At 57.5% G+C, this 22,059-nt stretch overlaps 6 protein-coding genes across 6 annotated transcripts; 3 read left to right on the forward strand and 3 right to left on the reverse strand.

The window, feature by feature from the left end:
• The first annotated feature begins 1,359 nt into the window (after positions 1-1,359).
• Positions 1,360-4,963, forward strand: TRAVEDRAFT_148548 (GMC oxidoreductase). Its single transcript, XM_008040497.1, has 23 exons — positions 1,360-1,599; positions 1,654-2,021; positions 2,079-2,086; positions 2,139-2,238; positions 2,294-2,429; positions 2,488-2,561; positions 2,613-2,682; positions 2,735-2,808; positions 2,868-2,926; positions 2,981-3,019; positions 3,079-3,090; positions 3,140-3,208; positions 3,257-3,432; positions 3,486-3,631; positions 3,685-3,763; positions 3,817-4,055; positions 4,113-4,177; positions 4,236-4,428; positions 4,495-4,527; positions 4,586-4,650; positions 4,705-4,777; positions 4,836-4,862; positions 4,922-4,963. The coding sequence occupies exons 2-23, from the start codon at positions 1,958-1,960 to the stop codon at positions 4,954-4,956; spliced, it is 1,836 nt and encodes a 611-aa protein (XP_008038688.1). The 5' UTR covers positions 1,360-1,599; positions 1,654-1,957; the 3' UTR covers positions 4,957-4,963.
• Positions 4,964-5,336: 373 nt separating this feature from the next.
• Positions 5,337-12,981, reverse strand: TRAVEDRAFT_123703 (acetyl CoA carboxylase; the record flags this gene model as incomplete). Its single annotated transcript, XM_008040498.1, has 12 exons — positions 5,337-5,787; positions 5,844-8,702; positions 8,759-8,927; positions 8,982-9,085; positions 9,136-9,282; positions 9,336-10,186; positions 10,247-11,346; positions 11,396-11,641; positions 11,699-12,337; positions 12,389-12,407; positions 12,803-12,885; positions 12,942-12,981. 12 exons carry the CDS (start codon positions 12,979-12,981, stop codon positions 5,337-5,339), a joined length of 6,708 nt encoding a protein of 2,235 aa, XP_008038689.1.
• A 642-nt stretch (positions 12,982-13,623) lies between these two features.
• TRAVEDRAFT_47564 (60S ribosomal protein L33-A-like protein) lies at positions 13,624-14,368 on the reverse strand (the record flags this gene model as incomplete). Its single annotated transcript, XM_008040143.1, has 5 exons — positions 13,624-13,647; positions 13,710-13,803; positions 13,864-13,928; positions 13,982-14,105; positions 14,355-14,368. The coding sequence occupies 5 exons, from the start codon at positions 14,366-14,368 to the stop codon at positions 13,624-13,626; spliced, it is 321 nt and encodes a 106-aa protein (XP_008038334.1).
• A 211-nt stretch (positions 14,369-14,579) lies between these two features.
• On the forward strand, positions 14,580-16,584 carry TRAVEDRAFT_148553 (Arginine biosynthesis bifunctional protein ArgJ beta chain). Its single transcript, XM_008040499.1, has 5 exons — positions 14,580-14,672; positions 14,814-15,860; positions 15,909-16,000; positions 16,056-16,302; positions 16,357-16,584. The coding sequence occupies exons 2-5, from the start codon at positions 14,829-14,831 to the stop codon at positions 16,390-16,392; spliced, it is 1,407 nt and encodes a 468-aa protein (XP_008038690.1). The 5' UTR covers positions 14,580-14,672; positions 14,814-14,828; the 3' UTR covers positions 16,393-16,584.
• Positions 16,585-18,000: 1,416 nt separating this feature from the next.
• On the reverse strand, positions 18,001-18,894 carry TRAVEDRAFT_47566 (uncharacterized protein; the record flags this gene model as incomplete). Its single annotated transcript, XM_008040144.1, has 2 exons — positions 18,001-18,768; positions 18,823-18,894. 2 exons carry the CDS (start codon positions 18,892-18,894, stop codon positions 18,001-18,003), a joined length of 840 nt encoding a protein of 279 aa, XP_008038335.1.
• Positions 18,895-20,320: 1,426 nt separating this feature from the next.
• On the forward strand, positions 20,321-21,977 carry TRAVEDRAFT_72007 (uncharacterized protein). The gene is made up of 3 exons (XM_008040500.1): positions 20,321-21,082; positions 21,144-21,328; positions 21,388-21,977. The coding sequence occupies exons 1-3, from the start codon at positions 20,367-20,369 to the stop codon at positions 21,666-21,668; spliced, it is 1,182 nt and encodes a 393-aa protein (XP_008038691.1). The 5' UTR covers positions 20,321-20,366; the 3' UTR covers positions 21,669-21,977.
• The last annotated feature ends 82 nt before the right edge of the window (positions 21,978-22,059 follow it).

Raw genomic sequence — 22,059 nt, forward strand, 5'->3', positions numbered from 1 at the left:
GCACATCGCTCTCGAAAGTCAGGCTCTCCCGTGGCGCGTCATCCGAGTCTGTGGATCGAACCTTCCGAGGTCTCAGGCAAGACCTCCGCCGACGTCCGAACAGGCATCGGTGGCGCAGGATGCATGCATAGACGAGTCAGGGCGCGCGGTCGTCGGTGTGCATATATGATACAGCTGTGCATTCATGTGCATTCAACTGGTACCCTGTTTTCCGGCATCGATAGACGCCGGTGGCGCCCTTGAGCCTAGACCGCGTCGGCGACTCAGTCACATCCTACCAACCTTCGTGACTGCATCTCTCTTTCACTCCACTATCAACTCGCGCGAGCATTCATTCATCCAATCCCTTCATCCGCCACCATAAGTGTCTGACTGTTCTATCTGATCCATGATGTGTTTTCAACGTGCTTGCCCGGTGACGTGTATGCGACTCCAAGTCCGCAATCTTCCTGATCACAATATTGGTCTGCCAGTTCGACTGCGTCAAACACATCCATACGAGTGTCCGAGATGATGCGTGGAGTTGTACGGAAAACATTGATTGGTGAGCGCAGGACCGAGTTCAAATCCCTCCGCATGTTGTTGACACCTTTCCAGTTAGTCCGGCTGAAGTGAAATCGTAGCTCACAGACGACAGCAGATATCACCGGAGGCCTGACGCTTTGGATGCTGACGAAGACAGCCGAATAAGATTGAGGTGAGGCCCAAGACCTACCACCGAACCAACCCGCCATGATTGGGGGAGGCTGACCGATCGTCAGCCTCTTTCCAACCAGGTCTATATCTTCGCACCGCTCTCTGCTAGTCCTCCTGATTCTCTACTGTCACTTCCTCCACCGAGCGGCCCTCTCTTGCTGTCTGCTATACATTCATGCTTGTGCTCTTCTCTGCTTCCATGTTTTCACCAGGCTCGTGGCTCGGGCTCGGCTACCTTCTGGCGACTCTTGTTCATCTGGTACCTTATGACTTTCGCTAACTCGCTATCAATTCTCTCACTGCGATCTTTCCTTGGCTGTAACTTCATCTGAGCTTTCGCAAAGCTTTCTGGACCTCCTTGTGGCTCGTCTCCTGGGTTCATTGGAGCTCTCTGGGCAACCTCTATGCTTCGTCATTCTATGCTCATTTCGGAATGCTTGGTAGACGCTGGCATCTTCGGCTCTCTGTGCGTTCTCTCTCCTCTGTACGTCGCGTCTGGCCTCTCTCTTTAAGCAGCCTGCCGCTTGGTGCTGACCTCGGTTGCGCTCTCTACTATGCTTTCCTGGTTTTCGCTGCGCGACTTTGGGTCTCTTTCAGGTGCTCTGTGGGTTTTGTGTATGGGTCTCTCTAAACTGCCAGTAACAAAGGTACGTCCCGGGGAAGGGTGGACACTGGCCTGCGCGGTGTCTGTCCTGGCGCAGACCTCTTCGTTGGTCTCCGGGATGAGTACCTACCATCGCGCGCGATCTCGCACGCTGGCAGGGAAACCAACTTGCGCCTTAATTTATCTTCGACCCCATTGAGCTCCTCCGCTGATCTTCATAGATGCCGTACATCACGCGCGTGTCGAGAAGCACATACACTCGACCACCGCGCCCTTATCACGATACAGGGAGCATTGAGGTATGTGTCACTATCTCCCAGGAAGCACTCGAGCGCTGATGATGTATCATGCAGGACGTCCAGGACCTGGTGGATCAGTATTCCGTATCGCGTCGCATCTCTGGCTACGGCGCAATTGACAAGCACCGAGTGCGGGCGACACTGTAAACAGACGTTTACGAGAGCCACACAGTCGACGAACACCGCCCATCTAAGTATAAACAAGACCTCGAACCTCGTGCAGCCGTCGTTGTGGGCGTATGTGTATACTTCGTGAGAGTGATCAGAGGGAGTACGATATAATAGAGCACCCCTCCGCCGCTTGACAACCCGTTTCCTCGCTCATCCCCACCACTACCACTTCCACCATCCACTCACTATGGAGCAGAAATTGGCCCAACTCGGCGACGTCGCCGACAAAACCTTTGACTTTGTTATAGTCGGTGAGCTACACTACGGTCCCTGTACCCAGACATTTGGCTCATGCGAGGTTTCCTTAGGTGGTGGCGTAGGTGTATACCGACTCTTCAGCAGAACATGGCTGAATAGTCTTGTTGCAGTTGTCAGGTTGTGTCCTTGCTTCGCGGTTGAGTGAAAATCCCGATGTCTCCGTAGCCCTCCTCGAGGCCGGGAAAGCCTACTTCGACGATCCTCTCGTTGGTAAGTATCTCGTGAGATGAACTTGCATCGCGCTAATCCTACATTGATTTGTAAGACCAAGTAGATGGGTGGATGCAAGTCATGCTCAACCCGGAGTACGATTGGCTCTTCCGTACGACGCCACAGGATGGTATCGCCAACAGTGTCACCACTCCAGACGGAAAGCCTACCCACAGCTTCTACTGGTCCAGGTGAATGTCTATCGACCTCGGCACCGTGACATGAATGCAATTAATAGCGAATCTCTAGGGGCAAGGGCCTAGGCGGGAGTACCCTGATTAACTTCTTGCTGTGGACCAGGCCTCAGCGTGAGGAAATTGATGGTAAGGTGGCGTCACTGCGGATTGCCTGGTTGTTCACGGTGACCCATCTAGCTGTTGAGAAGCTGGGGAATCAAGGGTGGAACTGGGAGCGGTTCTTCGAAGCATCCAAGAGAGCCGAGAGGTAAGATCTCGTTCGGAGCGGGACGCATCAAGTGACCTTGAGATCATTCTAGGTTCTGCGCTCCTTCTGGGAGTGCTATAGAGGAATATCGCGCGCTGTACAAAGCTGAATCTGTAGGTCACGACGGTGAGATAATTGTTGGCCATCTTCGGCTTTGTGCATCGGCTGACCTCTCCACCCTGTAGGCCCGATCCCCGTCTCGTTTGCAAGGACTAGCTCCGGAATCGAGCTGGTTTTTCAACAGGTGTGTAACCATCCCCGAGTGACGTTGCGCACATCCAATTTGTTCGCGTGCTAGGCTCTGGCAGCTCAGGGCATCAATACGATTACGGACGCCGTAAGTGGTTCTTTCACTGTGACTGATGGGCCAACACTGATCATAGGTTACGATTTTAGCTGGGCGGCGAGGTAGTAAAAGTTACCCAAACCCGCACATTGAAGTACTTACGGCTATCAGATCTCAGGGACGTGGAGGGCCGCTTCTATAATCGATCCTAAGGTTCAGACGCGCAGTCATGCGGCGAAGGCGAGTTCAAGCCCTTAATGACAGTCGGTTTCGGCTCACATGTCTTAGGGCTACATTTACCCAGCTCTTGGTCGCCCGAATTTCGAAGTTCTAACGGAAGCGTTTGTCCGGCGTGTGCTGACGAAGCAAGAGGGGGAGGAGCTGGTCGCCACCGGTGTAGAGTTCCAGCACGGAGGCCACTTTCACATTGTGAACGCAGGCAAGGAAGTCATCCTCAACGCCGGGTACGGCATTCCCGTATGCCACAGCGCACAGTGCTCACGGTCGCTATTAACAGCACTGTCAAGTCGCCGCATATCTTGGAGCTCAGTGGCATCGGCGACCGCGCCATTCTCGCACCTCTTGGCATTCCGGTGCAACTCGACCTCCCGTCAGTCGGCACGAACTTGCAGGATCATCTTATCCTTTCCGCCTATGCATTTGGTGCGTCTTTTTGTGATGGGTTGTCCAACACGTCGCCTCATACTGCTGCATAGAAATGCGTGTTGGCTACGACTTCATGACCAGTGATACGATCAAATTGCCCGAATTTCAAAGCAAGCTGCGTCAAGCTTAGTATGGCTCGTTTGCCTTCTTTCATTTGACAGAGGCTAATTTCGAGGTCCAAGCGGCGACGCGAGCGGGCCTTTCTCCCTCGCGCTGAGCGGAGCGACTTTCCTTCCCCTTCACACGTTTTCCGACCGCGCCGACGCGCTGATTCAGGCTCAGGAGCATCGACTCGCCGAGAATGCATCAAAGCTCCTTCCCGGCCTCAAAGAGCAGTACGAGATGCAATTGGAGCTCTTGCGGAAGTCGAATGTGCCCGATATCGAGATCCTTGTATTTCCCTTCTCTATCCCGCCCAACGGTCAGCTATTATAAAGGCGCTCTCCTCTTCACTCACGCTCAGCCATTATATGTGTAGACTCCGGGAAACCCTACGTGGGGATCTTGCCCTCGATCGGACATCCGTTCTCTCGCGGGACCATCGTGCGTTCATGCATTCACTGATCCTGTCTTGTCCTGCTCGATCTCATACTGGCCACAGCATGCCTCTTCTGTGGACCCGGCCATCCAGCCGACTATCGAACCGAACTACTTTTCCGAGGAAATCGACCTTGAGATTCTCGTCGACGCGCTCCAGTTCCTGCGGAAGGTTACGGCGGCTGGTCCGTGGAAGGACGCCGCTGAACAGGAGGTGCTCCCGGGTCCAAGTGTTGCATCTGATGAGCAGATTCGAGGTATAGATTCCAGATGGGTCGTGCTCAGCGTGAACTAACTTCCGAAACGTGGGTTCTCTGTGACAGAATATGTGAAGCATAACCTATCCACGACCTGGCGTACGTCCGTCTCATTATAGTGGCTTGTCGTGCGCGCTAGCTAACGCGGTCCGTTCAGACTCGGTCGGGACCTGTACGATGATGCCCAAAGACAAGGGCGGTGTGGTCGACACGAAGTTGAAGGTGCCATACGCTGTGACGTCTAATCAAGGGAGTTGCTCATTTGATCCGCTTAAGGTCTATGGAACAAAGAACTTGCGCGTCGCGGACTTGTCCATTCTCCCGATTATCCCGTCTGTGCATACCCAAGGTATGTAACTTCCGGTCGCCTTCACATCTTGCCACCGGTGATAACACAGGATGACTAGCCACTACATACGGAATCGCCGAGCAGGGTAAGTTTCCTTTCCGCACGCTATAATCCTCTAGAACTGACCGCTTCGCGTTGTTACAGCCGCCGATATCATCAAGGCCGACTACGGATTGTAAACAATCGAGTAAGCAGCAACCCTCGTCGTTGGAGAGTGTTTAAGAGGGAATCTTGTGTACGATAGCAGCGCACCTGATTGTCAGATGTACATAGTGCAGCAACGGAGGGTATTCACGCTGGGATTTTGTGCTCGAACGTATTCAGGCGGTGAAGAAAATGCATTAAGATCGTCAGTATCGTCTAGTATTCGGGTCTATAGCAAGAATCAGATGAGGATGGAGACACGGTGTTGGGCTAGCAGGACATGGTATAGAAAACATCGGTGTATGCGTGAGAGTCGAAGTCATTACGACGGTACTACGGCGATAGCGAAGAGCTTATATGTACTTTGGGAGCAAGATCTAGTTAGAGGCGTATGATGGGGGACCTATTCACAGAGTCAGCGAATTTGTAGCACGGAGGAAACATGAGACTCACCGGAAGAGCGAGTAGAGTTCTGGAGAGCGCTGATCAGTGCGAGCTTCTCGTCGTCGGCGAGGTGGTCGATGAGCCGGACAAGACCGTCGACGGTGGCCTTCCTGTCCTCTTGCGCGAGCGCAAGCATCTGGTGGGTCAAGTGGTCCGCCTTGAGCTGCGCCAGCGTATTGGTAAGGTCGAGGTCCTCGAGCGCTTGTGCAGTTTCGCGGGGTTCGCTCGTGGACTCGATCTCCGCGAGGTCTTCGAGGAGGCGCGTGCGGTACTCGAAGCTCGAATCAGGGCTGGCTTCGGCGAGTTGGGCCATGGCGGAAGAGCGAGCCACCTTCGCGCGGACAGCCCAGTAGAAGCGCCTGCGCGCATCTTTCCAGACCATCGACTTCGCGCATCCCTTCGCCTCCATGCGACCGGTACGGCTATGGCAGAACATGTCAGTCTACACAACAGCGATAGAGAAGCTAACGACGCTTACTCGTGAAGATCCGCGTACAGCAAGGCGATCTGCTTGTACGTCGGTTGCAAGAGGGTCTCCCTCTGGGTCAGGGCCTCCGTGGCAGCGGCGCGCTCCTCAGCAGTCTTGGACTCATCCGTGCTGTCCTTCTTGAGGGCCGCGTAGGGGGCGTCGAGGCGCTCCATCAGCTTGAGGATCTTGTCCCGGCGCATCTTGATCTCGACGATACCCTCAGGCTCGAGGACACCGGCGCGGGCCTCCACGTCGGCGTACATCTCCATCTGCGCTGAGTTGATGGACGGGTCGAGGACGACCCACGCGCCACCGCGGAGCTCGCCGTGAGGGACGATGTAGACGAAGACGGGCTGCTTGTACGTTGACAAGCCGTCGACGATCTTGGAGCCCTGCTTGAGGATCTCGTCGTACATGTCTTGCTGTCCGCCCGAGAAACCACGCCAGTTGGCGAAGATGATCAAGGGCAGACCCTCCCGGTTGAAGTCGAAGATCGCCTGCGCGGTCTTGTACGCGGAGTTGGGGTACCAGACCTGGCCAGCTTCCATGATGCGCTGCTCGAACGACGTCGGGTTGGCAGGATCGGCAGGTACCACGCGCTCGATAGTGCGCGTCTCGACAGCGATAACACCCATGGGGATACCGCCGAGACGAGCGCGCCCAACGACGACCGTCTGAGCCCAGCCACTCAACGTCTCCTGGAATGAACCACGGTCGAAGAAGCCGGAAAGCCAGTCGTGCGTGGCCTCATCCTGCTTGCCCTCGATGAACCAACGCGGGTCGTAAGGGCCCTTCGGCGGCACATAGCTAATGTCGCGGTCCCAAGGGTCGGCGAGGTCAAGGACCGGGAGGGGAGCACCCTTGTGCTCGGGAACATAGGCAAGCCAGTCGAGGATGTGCGTGGCGCCCTCGAGATCACTGCTGGCGGTAAGATGCGAAACGCCGTTCTTGTGCATGATTTGGGTGCCACCGAGCTGCAGGTTGGAGGTGTAGACCTCACGGCCAAGCACCTTGTTGAGAGCACCCGCGCCAGTGAGGATGATGGGCTGGCCCTCGACCTGGACGGCCCGTTCGCCGAGGCGCACGAGGTACGCGCCGATACCAACGGAACGAGCGGTGACGAGAGTGATCGTGAAGATGTCGTCGTAGGCGCGAGACGTCTCGCCAGCGATGAGACCAGATCCCTTCAAGCACTCCACGCCAATACCGTCCTGCAGACCGATGATGTCGGTGATCTTGTGACGAACTTCGCCGTTGTCCTCGATCTCTACGGTGTGGACGGCGGCGGCGGCCTTCTCCTGGAGCTTGAGGTAGTTCTCGTGCGTGAGGTAGAGGTACTCAATGCCCTTCTCGGGGTGCGCGGCATCGTTCCACGCGACAGAGAACAGGTTCATGGCCTCCTCGGCGACACCGATGCGGGCGCCAGAGTTGGCAGACAGGTAGATGCGAGGGAGACCTTGCTGGCGGGCGTACTGAGAGGCGAGGAAGAAGAACTGGTCCTCGGCGGGGCCGAAAGACCCAATCTTGTACGTGATGTCGTTGGCGATGACCACAGCGCGACGGCCTTCAGGGTACTCGGGGGTCCTCATGGTGAAGACCCAGCCGATCATGCCGACAGTGTTGTTGCCCTGAGCGCGGTCCACCTCCTGGAGCTGGTCGTGCTCGTCGAGAACGAGCTCGCGGGACTCGAAGACCTTCTTCGGGACGGTCAAGCTGGAGTTGATCGTCCGGGCCTTCAACCAGACGTTGCTGAGGGCCTTCGAGAACAGGTCCGGGAAGTCGTAGGCGTAGGTGGTACCAATCAGGTGCGCCTGGTACCGCTTCGGCTGCAGGGACTCCTTAGTAGGGTACGGCTGGTGAACGGGCAGCAGGTGGAGGGGTCCCTTCTCGCCGATCGACTTCAGGATGGTCGTCCCCTTGTCGGTCGTGATCTCCTGGTAGCCGTGGTAATTGACGATGAAGCCGGAGACGTTCTCGATGATGCAACGAATGGGAGTGACGTTGCCGTCCTTATCCTCGAGCACCATGCGAATCTCAGAACCAGTGACGTGGAGACGCCAGAGACGCTTGCCGTGACGCTCAATGAAGCCTGAGATAGCAGCGAGGACGTCGTCGTAGGTGACGGGAAGGTTGTAGATGAAGTTCATGAAGATGTGGTTGCAGTCCGCGTTCCGGTGTTGAGCAGAAACGACCTCGAGAGCGTCCAGGATCGTGGTAACGAGTCGGTCGGTCTCCGAGATGAGGTAGTTCGCCATGTCCATAGTGCCGCGCAGACGGCCAGGACGAACAAGGGCGCGAATGAAGAAACGGTTGTCGAGCTGGTTCTCCCGCGCGACCGCGTGGTAGATGTGAAGCTGCTTGCTCTCCGTGAAGCAGGGCGTCAGGTTGTAGCTCGAGAGACGGCTCAGCTCGAGCTGGAAGGCCAGGGCGGGCTCGATGTGACGAATAGACTGCTCCTCTTTCCACGAGCCGTTCATCTCGCGAAGAGTGTAGTAGATCGGGTACTGGCCAGGACGGCAGATGAGGACCGAGATACGGCGGACGCCACGACGCGTCACGACATCGCGGTGAGCGTTGACAAGCTCCTCGATCTTCTCGTACCAGGCATCCTCAGACATGTCGTCAGCTTCGTTGAAGATACGAAGGGCCATGTTGAGAACGTTTGGCGGCTCGTTGTTGGCGCCGTAACGCTGCTGGTATTCCAGAGGCTCGAAGACGGGGAGCGAGGACGCAACCTTGTCGAAGCCGCGCTCCAGGGCCCCGAGGGTGGGGAACGACGCGATGGCACCAGTACGCAGAGGCTGCTTGTGGTGCGTGTTGATCATGTAGGTCAAGTCGCTCACGGAGGCTTGTCTGCGAGGAGTCTCCCTACCGATATTATGTTGTCAGAAACCGGGCCGCCACATCATTCTACTGGGACTCACCCCTGCGAAATACGAGGCGTAGACGGGGGAGAGTGCGATTGGCCAAGGTTGAATCGCCAAAGGAGGACGTTCGGCGCTTCACCATCATCCATGCCGTCACCTTCTTCGTAATCGACAGACAGCAGTGTGTACGCCTTGTATGCGCGCCTCACATAGACGTCGAGAGCAGCTAGATAGGCATTTAGTGAGACGAATTGCTGGTACATCAAGTCGCGAGACTTACCGTGCGTGATCTCCTGGTCGGCGTAGTTCCAGAACGTAGGAAGCACGTCGTAGACGGTGTACCTCGAGTCGATCAGCTCCCTCAGGACGTCGATCGACGGAGTGCTATGTAGGCAAGTCAGAGTATGCTCGCACAGAAACTAGTCAAGACAAACCGAGCAAGGGAGCCGGGCTCGCCGTAGTAGCTGTTGGTCACGGAAGCCTTGAGGATACCCTCCATCTGCGCGCGACGCTCCTCGTACGAGGGCATCTGGCACGCGATGAGGACTTCACGGGCCTTTAAAGCGACTTGAGTGGATGACCTGTGGTAACCTTTCAGTTTTGAGTTGGCGTGAACGATGAGACTCTGACATACCTAGCCTCGAGAGCAGCGAGCCCCTGCAGCACTTGGTACAGGCGCGAGTTGGGATCGGTGACCGTGAGACCGCTGTTCTTGACGTGCTCCAGGATCGCCATCACAAGACGTCCCTTGCGCTGGGCCATGACGTGGCTGAGCACGAGCGAGACGACCTTGTCCAGGTCGTCCTTGTGCTGCTCACGAAGAGTCAACACGCGCGCCTCCATGCTTCCACCGAACAGCATCTCGGTCTCCTCGTAACGCGCGAGCAGACCGGCGATGACGTTGGTCTCGTGCGCCTTCAGACCACCCTGGTAACGCTCGACGGCGTCCAGAAGCGGCCCGAGCTGAGTACGGAACATGGTGCGGTCCTGTGCGCGGATGTTGTCCTCCATGAAGTGGTCGATGAGCTTCCGGATGCGGACGGCGGGGAACTCGGCGCCCTCGCCCTTGCTCTTCGCCATATCGATGGCTGAGCGGATGCTCTCCTCGAGCTTCGCCGGCAGGCGACCAGAAAGCGTAGAGAGAATGGCAGTGGCTTCAGAGAAGGGGAGCTCCGGGTTCTGGAGGACGTCGAGGAGGTCCTTGAGGGTAGAAGCCATGACGGCCTGGTTGTCGTAGCCATCGAGGATGTTGTTGAGAACGTCAAGGTAGAAGTGCATGCGCTGGTGGGACTTGTTGCCGACCACAGCGGGGGTACCCATCGGGGGAAGGAGACCCTCGAAAGGCTTCGCGTGCTTGACGCGAGCGGGGTCATCGAGAGTAAGGATACCCAGAATGTCTCCGGGCTCAAGGCTGACGCCGGGCTGCTTGACGAACTGCACGATGCCGTCCTCGGAGGCAACCAGGGGCATGTACATCTTCATGACCTACATAGACGTACGCATTGTCAATTGAGCACCGTGAAACCAGAACTATACGGGACATACCTCGATCTCGGCGTACTGCTCCCCGGCGTTGATGTGATCGCCGCTCTCGACCAGGAAGCGAACGAGCTTGCCAGGACTAGGGCTCCTAAGCTGCGTGGGGTCGTTCTCCTGCTCGATCAAGCACGTCTTCGAATCGACTAACACACGTAACGCGCCGACTTCCTCTCTCCAGTAGACAGAATGGCTCTTGCCGTCGAGCAGAACCAACAGGCCGCCATCAGCCAAGCCTCGCGCGCCCACCATCGTCCGGCCGCCGTTGAGATACAGCGTCCAGAGCATCGGGGAGGAACGCGTGGCAGTGAAGGAGTACCGGACGTTGTCGTAGATGAAGTCGATCCCGAAGACGGTCTTGAGCACATCGCGGGAGGGCACCTGACCCTTGTCGAGGATACGCTTGTACTCGGTCCAGCATGCCTCCGACGCGAGGTACGCCTTCGTGACGGCACCACAGATCACCGCGAGACTCTGCTCAGGGCGCTCGGCGGTGAGCTTGTCGCTGATGAGTGAGTCAAGCCAGCCGGTAGTGATGGTGTTCTCCTCGAACGCCTGCAACTCCAAGAGCTTGATCAAGTACTCGACGGTGGTGCGGAAGTCACCACGAATGCTCAGCTCCTTCAACGCTACAACCATGTTCTTCCTGGACTCGCCACGATCCTCGCCGTACGCGAAAATGTGACCGAACTGCGAGTCCGCGAACTCGTGGAGACCACCAGCAGTGCCGACTGAGAAGTAGCCCCAGACGTTGGTGCTAGACCGGAAGTTGAGCTCCTGCAGCGATCCAGAAGATGGCTTAAAGCCGGCATCCGGGTTCTCCGCTGTGATACGGACAGCAACAACGTGCCCCTTGGGACGGGGCTTGCGCTGCAGCTTGCTCACGTCGGGGTTGACCATATCAAAGTCGATCTCGGACGAGCCGTTGGGAGCGACGCCGTAGAGCTGGCGGATATGACGAATGCGGTGGAGGGGAATGCCCATCGCAACCTGAAGCTGGGCAGCAGGCAGGTTGACACCGGACACCATCTCGGTCGTTGGATGCTCGACCTGCAGACGAGGGTTCAGCTCTAGGAAGTGGAAGACATCCTCCGCGTGGCTGTAGAGGTCTGCGAAACTATGAGCGTTGTGAACCTTTTCTCTCATAAAGACACGTACATTCCACCGTTCCTGCGCTCACGTATCCGACAAGCTTGGCTAACCGCACTGCGGCACGTTCCATCTTCTCGAACGTCTCTTGCTTCGCGATCGTCACAGGCGCCTCCTCGATGATCTTCTGGTGACGCCGCTGTACGGAACAGTCACGACCGAAGAGGGAGATAGCATTGCCGTACTGGTCGGCGAGGAGCTGGACCTCCAAATGACGCGCCTGACCAGCAAGCTTCATAATGAAGATGGGGGAACCTGCAGCGGGGTGAGCTAGCTGTTCACTGGAATGGGGACATGTCAAATGTCACTAACCAGGGATTTCTCCAGCGACTGCGTGGAACGCGTTCTTGAATTGATCTGGAGCCTCAACCTTTCGGATACCCTTGCCTCCGCCTCCCTCAGAAGCCTTGATCATGACAGGGAAGCCAATCTCTGCCGTCCTCCTCAGACCCTCCTCTACGGTGGTCACGCAAGCCGCCTGGTACACGTCGTCGGGGACCGTGACGAAGCCCGCAGGAGATAGCTCCGTCTTCGTAATACCAGTGCCTGACCAAGGCATGGTGGGGACGTCCGCGCTCTGCGCAACGATCGTACTCGAGATCTTGTCGCCGAGACTGCGCATGGCGCTCCCGGGAGGGCCAATGAAGACGATCTTGTTCTGTGCGAGCGTTTCAGGGAGTCGAGGGTTCTCCGAAGCGTGACCCCAACCAGCCCAGACCGCGTGCACACCAGCGCGTTCCGCGACATCGACGATGAGGTCGACGTTGGCGTAGTTGTTGTTGTTAGAGCCTCCGGGGACCTCGACATACCGGTCGGCCATCCGAATGTACTCCGCGTTGACCTTCATGTCTTCTGGCGTGGCCATGACAGTGAACTCGATGGCACGCTCCGTGCCGAACGTCTCGTAGCTCCATTGCCGAATGGAACGGATTTCCTTAACAGCAGCGATACCTAGACATTGGTGAGTTGGTGCACGTGGGGCAAATAACAGGCTTCACAGACCGTTGTTCGCGATCAGGACCTGGAGGGGTGTGCGTCAGCAAAGTTACGCGCGACGAGAGACGCGCTTGGGGAGGAAGGGGCGCGATCGGGGCAGGAGCCGAGCCACGCGCTTTCCGCGTTTGAAACCGCCATTTCCGTACGTGACGCCGCTTGCGTGCATTTCGTTGGGGAGACAGCAAAGGCCACACCCCACGAATAAGCAAAGGCTCGGAGCGCAGAGGTGCTCTGAAGCCTTGGAAAATACGCAGCGATGGCCGTACGCGCACCTCGATCGCGAGCGCGTATAGCGTGACCCGCGCGACGCGCCGAAAGCATTTAGTGACCATCCCGCCCCCCGTCCAGCGCGCTCATCCGCAGACACAGCGCCAGCACCGCGCCCGCTCCCTACCGCGCAGGCATACGCAGCGTACTCACCTTCGTGATAACCGTGTGCCCCCCATTTTGCTTCACGAAGTCGCTGACCGGGCCCGTCGGGGCCTTGTCGAGGGTGTTACCGCCTGTTACAGCCGTGTCACGTTCTATTGGCTGCACCGCGCTGTGTGCTGCGACTCACCGATAAACTGGGCGACTTTTGAGTGATCGTAAGTGGTCATGGCTGAACAAGAAGCGTCGCAGGCCGCACGGAGGGGAGTAAGAAAGGAGAAGGTAGAGGAAGGAGTCTAAGGGCCAAACTGAAGGATCCCGACCGCTTTCACCCCAACATATTGGGCTTACGTAAGAGCGCCGCCTGGGGATTCGCGTTGGATGTCAAAACCATCTGGGGAGCACGACGCCCACCATAGTGAGCCCATCGAGCTCAGGAGACGTTACTGATGCCCGCCTGGCCGTAGGTTTGGCAAGCAATGTGTGGGAGCTGCTATGAACGCCAGAGGAAACGGGCGGTGATGGCGGCAGTACACCTTGTAGCAGATTGTGGTACGAGCGATAACCAGGTACCAAGCACAGGTTCTTTCGTACGTTTCACCAAGGCTGTATTACCGTTCTCGAGCTATGAGGATGGTTATACTTTCGCGGTGAGTTGAGCACAATGAACACCGTGAATAAGCCTGCAATCGAAAGCTTCGGGCTTGGGCGCTGCAATATACAGTCGGGCAGGATAGACGCAGCACACCACATCTATGTGTAGAATCGTACAACCAGAGGATGCATGCAATCATGGGGGCATGTCATAGTATTTGCAATACATGAGCGTGTAACAGCGATGCCAGCGACTAAAATGGACGGAGGGAAATGGCTCAGATGTTGGAGGGGAACAGCATCTGTGCCACATGAAACGCATCAGCTCCAGCGAGATACTCCGTTGAAATCGTGCAGCACGTACCACCCGGACGCTCGCGCCGAACGCGTGTGGGGGCAAGTTCGAGCGGAACTTGCCTTTTACGACACCGTTGTTGCCGTGAGGGCGAGTAACACGGCTAAGACGCGCAGAGCGACGTTAAACAGAGGTGCGCGACAGGAAAGAGAGGAAGACGTACCCCCAGATCACACGGACCTTCGAGCCCTGGATCTCCCGCTTCGCACGGTAGATGTACGCAACCCGCTGAAAAACGAATGTTTGGTCGTCTGCCAGGTCAAGAAAAGACAAGCACGTACCTTGCCCAGGTAGAACTGCGCATCCTCCTTCGTCGCTACACCCTCAATCTGGACGAGCGAAGTGTTGGGGCGGGTGTTGCGCTTAGCGCGCTTGTGGCCGAGGACACGACCCTTGGAGTAAAGTCTAGGAAATCATGGAGCCCAGTAAGCCGACTATTCCAGAGGTTTCACGAGAGCAAATTGCAAGGGAGAAACACGCCAGAGGAGCAGGGCAGTCGAGAGGAGGGGGGTCGAGGGGCGAATGAATCCACGAGAGAGCGCCGTCATCCAAACGGTCGAAGTAGCATCCATCCTGTCCCTCTCGCCCTGTGCCGTCCAAATTCCTCCAACAACTCCCAGAGCACCATCTTGCACCGTAGAAGCGTAATCTCACCTTGTGGAGCCCATTGTGTCGTCGGTCGGCCGGTGTCGAGGTCTTGAAGGCTAGCTGCTACGGTCCGTTATGCTGAAGTTTTGCCACACTCGTTCGCAGAGCGCTCCTCGGCAACACCCGGGCGCGGTCCATTTCGGGCAATCAGGCGCCCGTCGTGGGAACACGACCTTCGTCAAAATCGTCTTTCGTCCTCGTCCCCTCTTTTCTTCACCACCGACGCAGCGACCAGCGTTGCACTCAGTCGTCGCAACACTCGACGAACGCGAGTAACGGAGCGGTGGGAGAGCGAGGTCATCCTCGGGGCGACTGTCTATTCTTGTAGGTAGCCAGTCGCGTTTTGCTCGTACCAAGCCTACTTCTGGTCCGAGCTCGATCCGCAGGAAATATACCGTCCTTTTTGGCTAAACTTTGTCGATATCCTTCCACCGCCTGCCTCTGACTCGTACTGCTTTCCACCAGTTGTGAGTGCCCATCATGTCCTGGACCGTGAACCGCCTGCCAGCGGTGTGGAAGCGTTTCTCGTCGACCACGACCATCGTCACCAAAACCACCCCTTCCAAAAGCCACCTCCACAAGGCCCTCCCTGACTCCGTCTTCCCCCAAGGGTATGCTTTGACTGGTCTGCACTCTGGGGTCAAGAAGAAAGCCGACGTCTTGGACCTCGCCGTCATCCTGTCTACATCTCCTCGCCCCACCAGCGCCGCAGCATGCTTCACGCGTAATGCATTCAAGGCCGCCCCCGTCATCGTGTCCCAAGAGGTGATCAAGAACACAAATGGTCGTGCTCGCGCTATCGTCGTGAACAGCGGATGCGCCAACGCTGTGACGGGGAAGCAGGGCATGGAGGATGCGTGGGCGATGGCTCGCGAAACGGACTCGCTCCTCTCCAACCCCAGCGCCACCAGCGAAACACTCGTCATGTCCACCGGCGTCATCGGGCAGACCCTACCCATCGCCAAGATTCTTGCCGGCATCCGCGCTCAGAGCAGCGGGGAGAAGAGGTCGCTGGGGTCCACATTCGATGCATGGGAACGTGCTGCTCGTGCGTTCATGACCACGGACACTTTCCCCAAGCTGCGCGCGCGTACTTTCACGATCAACGGCAAGGAATACCGGATGGCGGGCATGGACAAGGGTGCGGGTATGATCCATCCCGACATGGGCCCCCCGACCTCCTCCAGTGGACAGCTGCACGCAACGCTTCTCGGATGTATCCTCACGGACGCAGCAGTATCACCCCCGAGTCTCCAGTCCGCGTTGACCTACGCGGTGGACAGGAGCTTCAACTCGATCAGCGTGGATGGCGACATGTCCACGAACGATACGATCGTCGTGCTTGCCAATGGCGCCGCGGTAGCAACCGAGGAGGCTGAGATCGACGAGGAACACCATCCCGAAGCATACGAGGCGTTCAAGCAGGAGCTCACATCGTTCGCAGCTGACCTCGCTCAACTTGTTGTACGCGATGGCGAGGGCGCGACCAAGTTCGTGACCGTTACGGTCGAGGTAAGTCCCGCCCTGTATAGCACAGTGCAAGTCTAACGCACTGTACAGGGTGCTCCCACCTACGCGGACGCTCATCGCGTGGCGTCGCGGATATCTACTTCCGCGCTCGTGAAAACCGCGCTATTCGGCGAAGATGCTAAGTGAGTGACGTTCGCGCTGATTCACTTGTATGTACTAAACATGTCACCGCGATAGCTGGGGCCGCATTCTCGCTGCGACGGGCTCTATCCCACTCTCGGCGCCTCTCGACCCTACGCGGGTGAACGTGTCCTTCATTCCCGCCGACGGGACCGCCTCTCTTCCGCTTCTTGTGAATGGCGAGCCTGAGAAAGTAAATGAAGCGCGTGCAACGGAAATCATCACCCAGGAAGATCTGGAGATCAAGGTTGAGCTCGGCATCGGGTCCGAGAGCGCGAAGTACTGGACGTGCGACTTCAGTTATGTGAGTGCTTTCTCCCACCCCAGTCCCACTTCGCGGTATCTCATTGGCTTCCAGGAATACGTCAGGATCAACGGCGATTACAGAACGTAATGCTGGGGAGGGCGCTGCTGTAGCGGACCTGCTCATTGTATAGGCATGTGAACCTTCACAGATCATGCGGCAGATAAAAGCACAGTGCGCGAGCGGAGCGCCTGTTATTCGGCCGGTACTGTTAGATCGCAATCGTCGTCGACGCATCGTGGCATACAAAAGGGTGCAATGCATTAACCAGCCTTCGGAGTACCTGCCGATGTCGCGCCGATAACGCATCTACTTCCAGAGAATAGCTCAATTGTGTCGGCGGATCTTGGGAGCGCGACGGCTTCGTGATCCCCACAACGACATCAGTGCTCTCGCCGCTCGCTGCTTGCATATAAAGCCTGCATGGCCACATGCAGCCGATACACCAATCCCCTCGAGCTTGCGGCCAACCGCTCGCAGCTCAGCGCTCAGAGTACCAGCTCCCCTCTTTCACACCTCTGTCTAGCTATGCTGGAAGTCGTTCGAGGCCTCCAAACTCTGCAGGCTTTCTAGGATACCGACCGTTCAAGGTGAGCCTTGATTAATATAGGAGGATCCGCATAAGCTGAGTGGCATATGATTTGATGGCACACCTTGCGCCATATAGGAGAGAGCGTCGTACATGCTAGTTCCTCGGGCTCCACAGTGTATCCCTGTGCGCGATTTCCTCACGGCTATAGGTCGAGTACCCCTGCGGGTTCGACGTCGTGGCTCGCCTGTGCCACGCGGATTCACCTCATACGAGCCAAACGCAATAAACTGTGAGTGTTATCTCAGCAGGCGGGATTCTGAGACGGTCCTACCGACGCACGCGTTGCGCTGTGGGCAAAGCAAAAGCGACAAATGCATCGCGATTTTGTTGCACACTGCCAAACGGGAGGACTTCGCGACTCGCTCCCTTCCTCCCGGGGAGGGTTCTCGCTGCCCTTTGAGCAGGACCATGTACCATAACGTGGTTGTTGCACATAGCCTAACGGTTTGAAGGACCTCGCGGACCGTGGCTACTTCACATGCGGAGCAGAGACCCGCGAGGTATCAACATGTGCCAGGGCTACGGTTCTGCAGGCCCGGGGAGGATCAAAACATGCGAAGATCTCCGCTACGCTATGAGCATCTAATCACGGATGTACTGCGTCATTGTTGCTCATAGCCTAACGGAAGGACTTTGGGGCTCGCTCCTCCTATAGAGCTGAGCTTTTTGACAGGGGTCCACATACGGAGCGACAGAGATCGGGAGGTCTTGAAAATGTTTAAAGATTGCGTTGCGCCTCAGAAATCCAATCACACAAGTTGAGAATGCACCAGTACCAATGCGAGTGATAGTGATTCATCAAAGCAGCCATACCAGTATGCGACGACAAGGACAACGGAGAGTCCGAATAGAACGGGAAATGTACGGGAACAACGTAAGAGCAAGATAAATGAGCAACACTTGGAAAACAATAGCATAGATGAGCGGGACGTGACGAACTAAAGCAATGGACTGGGTATCGAGTAGTACCAATATGAGCACCTGATCATAGACTACAATCCCGCATGACGCTGCCTGTGCAGCAATCGTAGATCGCCAACCCTCTATACAGAGGATCCCTCGCCCGACCGCCAACGCCCTGCGTAGGAGACTGGCCGAGATAATACCTAAACACCGGCGGCGAGCATGGGCACGTCCTTCGTAGCGAGACGGTGACCGCTCTCGGACAGGGACAGGGTGTTGAATTTGGAGAACAATGAGTTCTCGGCGCCGCCCTCCGACGTAGAAAAAGATGTCGAGATATTGGTTGCAGGATAAGTGAAGGTGGGGTAGTGCCACTTTTCCGTGGCCGGGTGCGAGGATGGAGTAAAGGCCATGAGAGGGACTGGGGGCGCGTCGAAGGGCAGGCTAGCCAGATGGAAAGACCCACCACCGATTTCGCTCAATCGAGGCGAGGAGAAGGGCGGGATCATGACCTGAGGGCTCGAGTAGGATGAGGGGTGATAGAAGAGCCCCAGCGCGTTCTCCATCCTCAGCGTAGGCACCTCCGGCAAGGAGAATGACGGGCCCGGTGACAGGCAGCTGCGAGGGACCTGATCGTTGTAGTGATGTTGAGAGGAGGGCCGGGGAGACGAATGGCCGACGGTGTAGTGAGAGCCGTCTTCGAAAGATGCAGGACGATCGTGCACGTTGGAAGAGCCGGTATGGACGATCGGGTTTGCCGCGTCGATGTCGAAGAAACCGGACGAAGACGAGGATTCTGAGTGTAGGGGAGGGGGGCCACGCGGGGAAATCGAGGGCCGGGACAAAGAGCTAACGGGTGGCGATGCCCACTCACGAAGCTCTCGGTCGACGGATTCCGGCGAGACGTTCAGGTCCTTTGCGCGATGCACCTTGCTGATTAAGTCTTCCGTCAAGGAGCGAGATTGAGTGTTCTGAGACGATGTTGTGAGTGGATAGATCTACAGTAGCAGTGGGAGAGTATGAACCTCTACGTGACCGCAACAGCCACATGCGGGCAGCGGAATTGAAGAGACGCGAGGGGTCGGAGGCGGCAACATGTTAGAGTTGGTGGACAAGCGATCAAGAGTGTTGTCGGCACTGGGTTGGAATGTTTGCCTCGACCGGATCGACAAAGGCCACCAGGTCGCGGGGGTGGAAGAACAAGACTGCCTTTCTGGGGGCGCGACGCGACTCTCTTATATTCTTTGTCGTGCGCGTTGAAAGGGCGTGGCGCGCCTTTCCCACAAAGACCCGTGCCGCGCCGGTCCCAACAATGGGATTGGAGCTCAGGCCTATGCCGCATGTCGGAAATCCAGCGACACAAGTCATGTGCACCGAATTCCGAGTCCGCGCCATTCTTCAGAGGCGTACGGCCACACTCGTCGGAGCTGAACGTGTGTTGATGTGTCTGGAAATTGCCTCAGGATGGCAAGTCTCCATCGTTCATCTTGGAAGCATCCAGGTCTGAGGATGGCGAGGCCACCCGTAGCGCATCGACGGCCCGCGATATGGGGATGTATCGGAAGTTCGACATGGAATTTGACCATACCGGGGATAGCGCTGGGCATGAACACGCACCGCAAATACGGATTATATGTCAGTCACCCAGATCCTGGTGACGACGAAGACGTCAACCAGTATGACTTACCCTAGAGAGACTGAAGAAGACCACACTATATACCTAGAAATATGGAATTGTGGCGTAAGTGGGATGTGGCACGTTCCATTTTGTATGCCTGTGGCAACACCCGAGGTTGTACAGATTTGCGACTGCTAATACCGCGCTACGGTGAAGGCAGCGTTGGTCGGGCTTCTGGTGATTGTTTATGGTATATGTGCATTATTTCCGTTTTAGCGTAGTACATGGCCAACACGGAGTGATACGGAGGAAGCATGTTACCTTCGTTATATGTATCGCGCTGGACCATGCATGATTATCTCAAGCACCGACGCCAGCCGGCTGCAGCTGTCGAAATCTCGACGCCACCATACCGCCCCTAATATTTTCGTTGCTACGTGCCGTAGCGGTCGCAGCTGGCTGGCACGAAATGTACGATACACATATAAAGCACACAGCAATATATGCACTCTTGAGCCGCTTCCACTGGAGAGATAACCATCGGAGACGAGTCCCCGTTGGCCCTCGGAGGATTCCAGGTGAGCCACCAGTGAGAAACCACAGCCTAGGACGCCAACATGGAGTTTTTTGAGAGACAAAGCTAGGTCTCGAGGCCAACAAAAGATACGCTAGGGGTGAATGAGGTCGGAGGATCCATGATGTCGAGACAACCCTTGGCGGCGGTGGTCGTCGCGCAGAATGATGGAGGAGCGGGCCGGGCGGGCGCTTCGCTAAGTATGGACGCGGTGTTTGTGAGTGTTGACGCGTCTCGGCTACGGGAAGGCGTTCCTGAGGGAACGATCTCAGGCTCTCATAATTACACCACGTCAGTTCCTCTTGCTGCGTACGCCCTCCTCCTTCCTCCTTTCGTCCTACGCTCCTTGTTCTTCATCCACCTCATCCTCATCGACCATGGGTTCTGCGCAAAGTGTCGTCTCCGCTGCCGCCGCGCTCGCCATTGCGGGCGCCATCGCGTACGGCTTCGTCCAGCCAGGGGACCCCTCAGCGTCCGTCACGTCCTCAGGCACACAACCCGCTGCCTCGTCCGCGCCCGCTACCAAGAAGAAGCAGAAGAAGAAGGCCAGCGCCGTCGCGAGCGCGGCAGAGGACGCATACGTGGAGCCCCACGTCGTGTCATTCCCGTCCGTCGTCCCCGGGGGCTTTGACGCGCCCTCTGCGCCCTCCGCGCCTGAGCCCGAGGGGCAGTCTGGCGCGGCACCCAAGTCGAAGAAGAAGAAGAAGGCCAAGAAGGCGAGCTCACCTGTGCCCCAGGACGCGCAGTCCGAGTCATCTGCTACCGCCCCCGAGTCCTCGGCTGCCCGTAAGCCGCGAAAGAGCGCGAGCGCGACGCCGAAGCCCGCTGGCGACGACCAGGGCTGGACGCGGGTCGAGACGAAGAAGAAGGCGGTCCAGCCTGCACCAGCGGGGACGAGCACGTCGGAGCGGCCACCAGACATCTCGACCAGTGACGCAGGGATCACGACCTCCGTCACCGGCACCTCCTCGCCCGTGACGGAGCGCACGGAGGACGAGGCACACGTACAGCCCGCAGACCCGAGCACCTCCGGCAACAGGCGCACGCTGGCGGAGAAGCTGCTGCCGAAACCACGGAAGACTGGGGTGGAAGAGTACGTGTCACTATCTCGCGAGTGGGCTGCGGTATGCTCACGCCAGCGCGCTTGTCCTCAGTCTCTTGGAGGAGCCAGACTACCCCCAGGTGGCGCGCGTCATGAGGATCCAGCCTCGGGCCGACGAGCAGCCCGCCGCCGGGTTCTCGTGGGGCGACTACGAAGACGTGGAGGGGGCACGGGGGACCGCCGACGATGCCGACGGCGAGGACGACGGGTGGGGCGTCGTAAGAACGCGCCGTTCACGTACGTCTGCCGTTGCATCTGCATAGCGCCACATCTCACATGCGTGCATTGCTCCGCAGGACCCAAGCAGCCTGCAACCTCGTCGGGGTCCGCGCCGGCGCCTGCATCGCAGAGCGGATCGGAGACGCTCACGAAGAAGCAGCGCCAACACGCGGCGAAGCGCGAAGCAGAGAAGGCCGCGAAGGCGGAGGGCGAAGCGGCGCGGCTAGCCCTGCTCGCGCAGCACAAGCGCGAGCTCGAGCGCACGCGTATGGCGGAGCAGGCGAAGGCGTCCAAGAAGCAGCCGAGCGGCGGCATGTCCGCGTACGTGGACGAGAACGGCAAGCTCGTCTGGCAATGAGCGATGAGGGGGTGCGCGTGGGGTTGTTGCTTGTGGGGAGGAACGCGCGCTCTCGCTGCGCTGCGCGTGGCACGCCAAAATGCGCTGATATACATATACCGTGCCGTTCGTTGATCGGTGGACTTCTTCCGCGTCGCGTTATTCTTATGGGACTTGCTGGTGTTCGTGCTTCTCGCGGAAGAAGTGGTTTGGCCATGGCTGTATCTAGTACGCCGAGTTTGCTGGGCGCCGACGTATGTGGCCCGACGCCTGTACATAGCTAGTATTTCTACGGTCCTCATTAATGTTCAAGCACCCAGCTAGTAAGGGCTATGCCATATTGCATATCATTACGTCGCAGTGCGAGCGGATCGTTGGTGCCAGCTGTGCTGTCTTCCTGCTACAGCGTACA

This window comes from Trametes versicolor (assembly GCF_000271585.1).
Source record: "Trametes versicolor FP-101664 SS1 unplaced genomic scaffold TRAVEscaffold_6, whole genome shotgun sequence".
In the NCBI taxonomy this organism is placed as follows: Eukaryota; Fungi; Basidiomycota; class Agaricomycetes; order Polyporales; family Polyporaceae; genus Trametes; species Trametes versicolor.

Excerpts from the sequence above, each read along its gene's own strand:
- TRAVEDRAFT_148548 (XM_008040497.1), top strand. The coding sequence starts at position 1,958 with ATGGAGCAGAAATTGGCCCAACTCGGCGACGTCGCCGACAAAACCTTT. Across the intron at positions 3,632-3,684 it reads CCTTTCCGCCTATGCATTTG|AAATGCGTGTTGGCTACGAC; the intron begins GTGCGTCTTTTT and ends ACTGCTGCATAG. Across the intron at positions 4,528-4,585 it reads TAACCTATCCACGACCTGGC|ACTCGGTCGGGACCTGTACG; the intron begins GTACGTCCGTCT and ends CGGTCCGTTCAG.
- TRAVEDRAFT_148553 (XM_008040499.1), top strand. The coding sequence starts at position 14,829 with ATGTCCTGGACCGTGAACCGCCTGCCAGCGGTGTGGAAGCGTTTCTCG. Across the intron at positions 15,861-15,908 it reads TCGTGACCGTTACGGTCGAG|GGTGCTCCCACCTACGCGGA; the intron begins GTAAGTCCCGCC and ends CGCACTGTACAG. Across the intron at positions 16,303-16,356 it reads GGACGTGCGACTTCAGTTAT|GAATACGTCAGGATCAACGG; the intron begins GTGAGTGCTTTC and ends ATTGGCTTCCAG.
- TRAVEDRAFT_72007 (XM_008040500.1), top strand. The coding sequence starts at position 20,367 with ATGGGTTCTGCGCAAAGTGTCGTCTCCGCTGCCGCCGCGCTCGCCATT. Across the intron at positions 21,083-21,143 it reads CGGAAGACTGGGGTGGAAGA|TCTCTTGGAGGAGCCAGACT; the intron begins GTACGTGTCACT and ends GCTTGTCCTCAG. Across the intron at positions 21,329-21,387 it reads CGTAAGAACGCGCCGTTCAC|GACCCAAGCAGCCTGCAACC; the intron begins GTACGTCTGCCG and ends ATTGCTCCGCAG.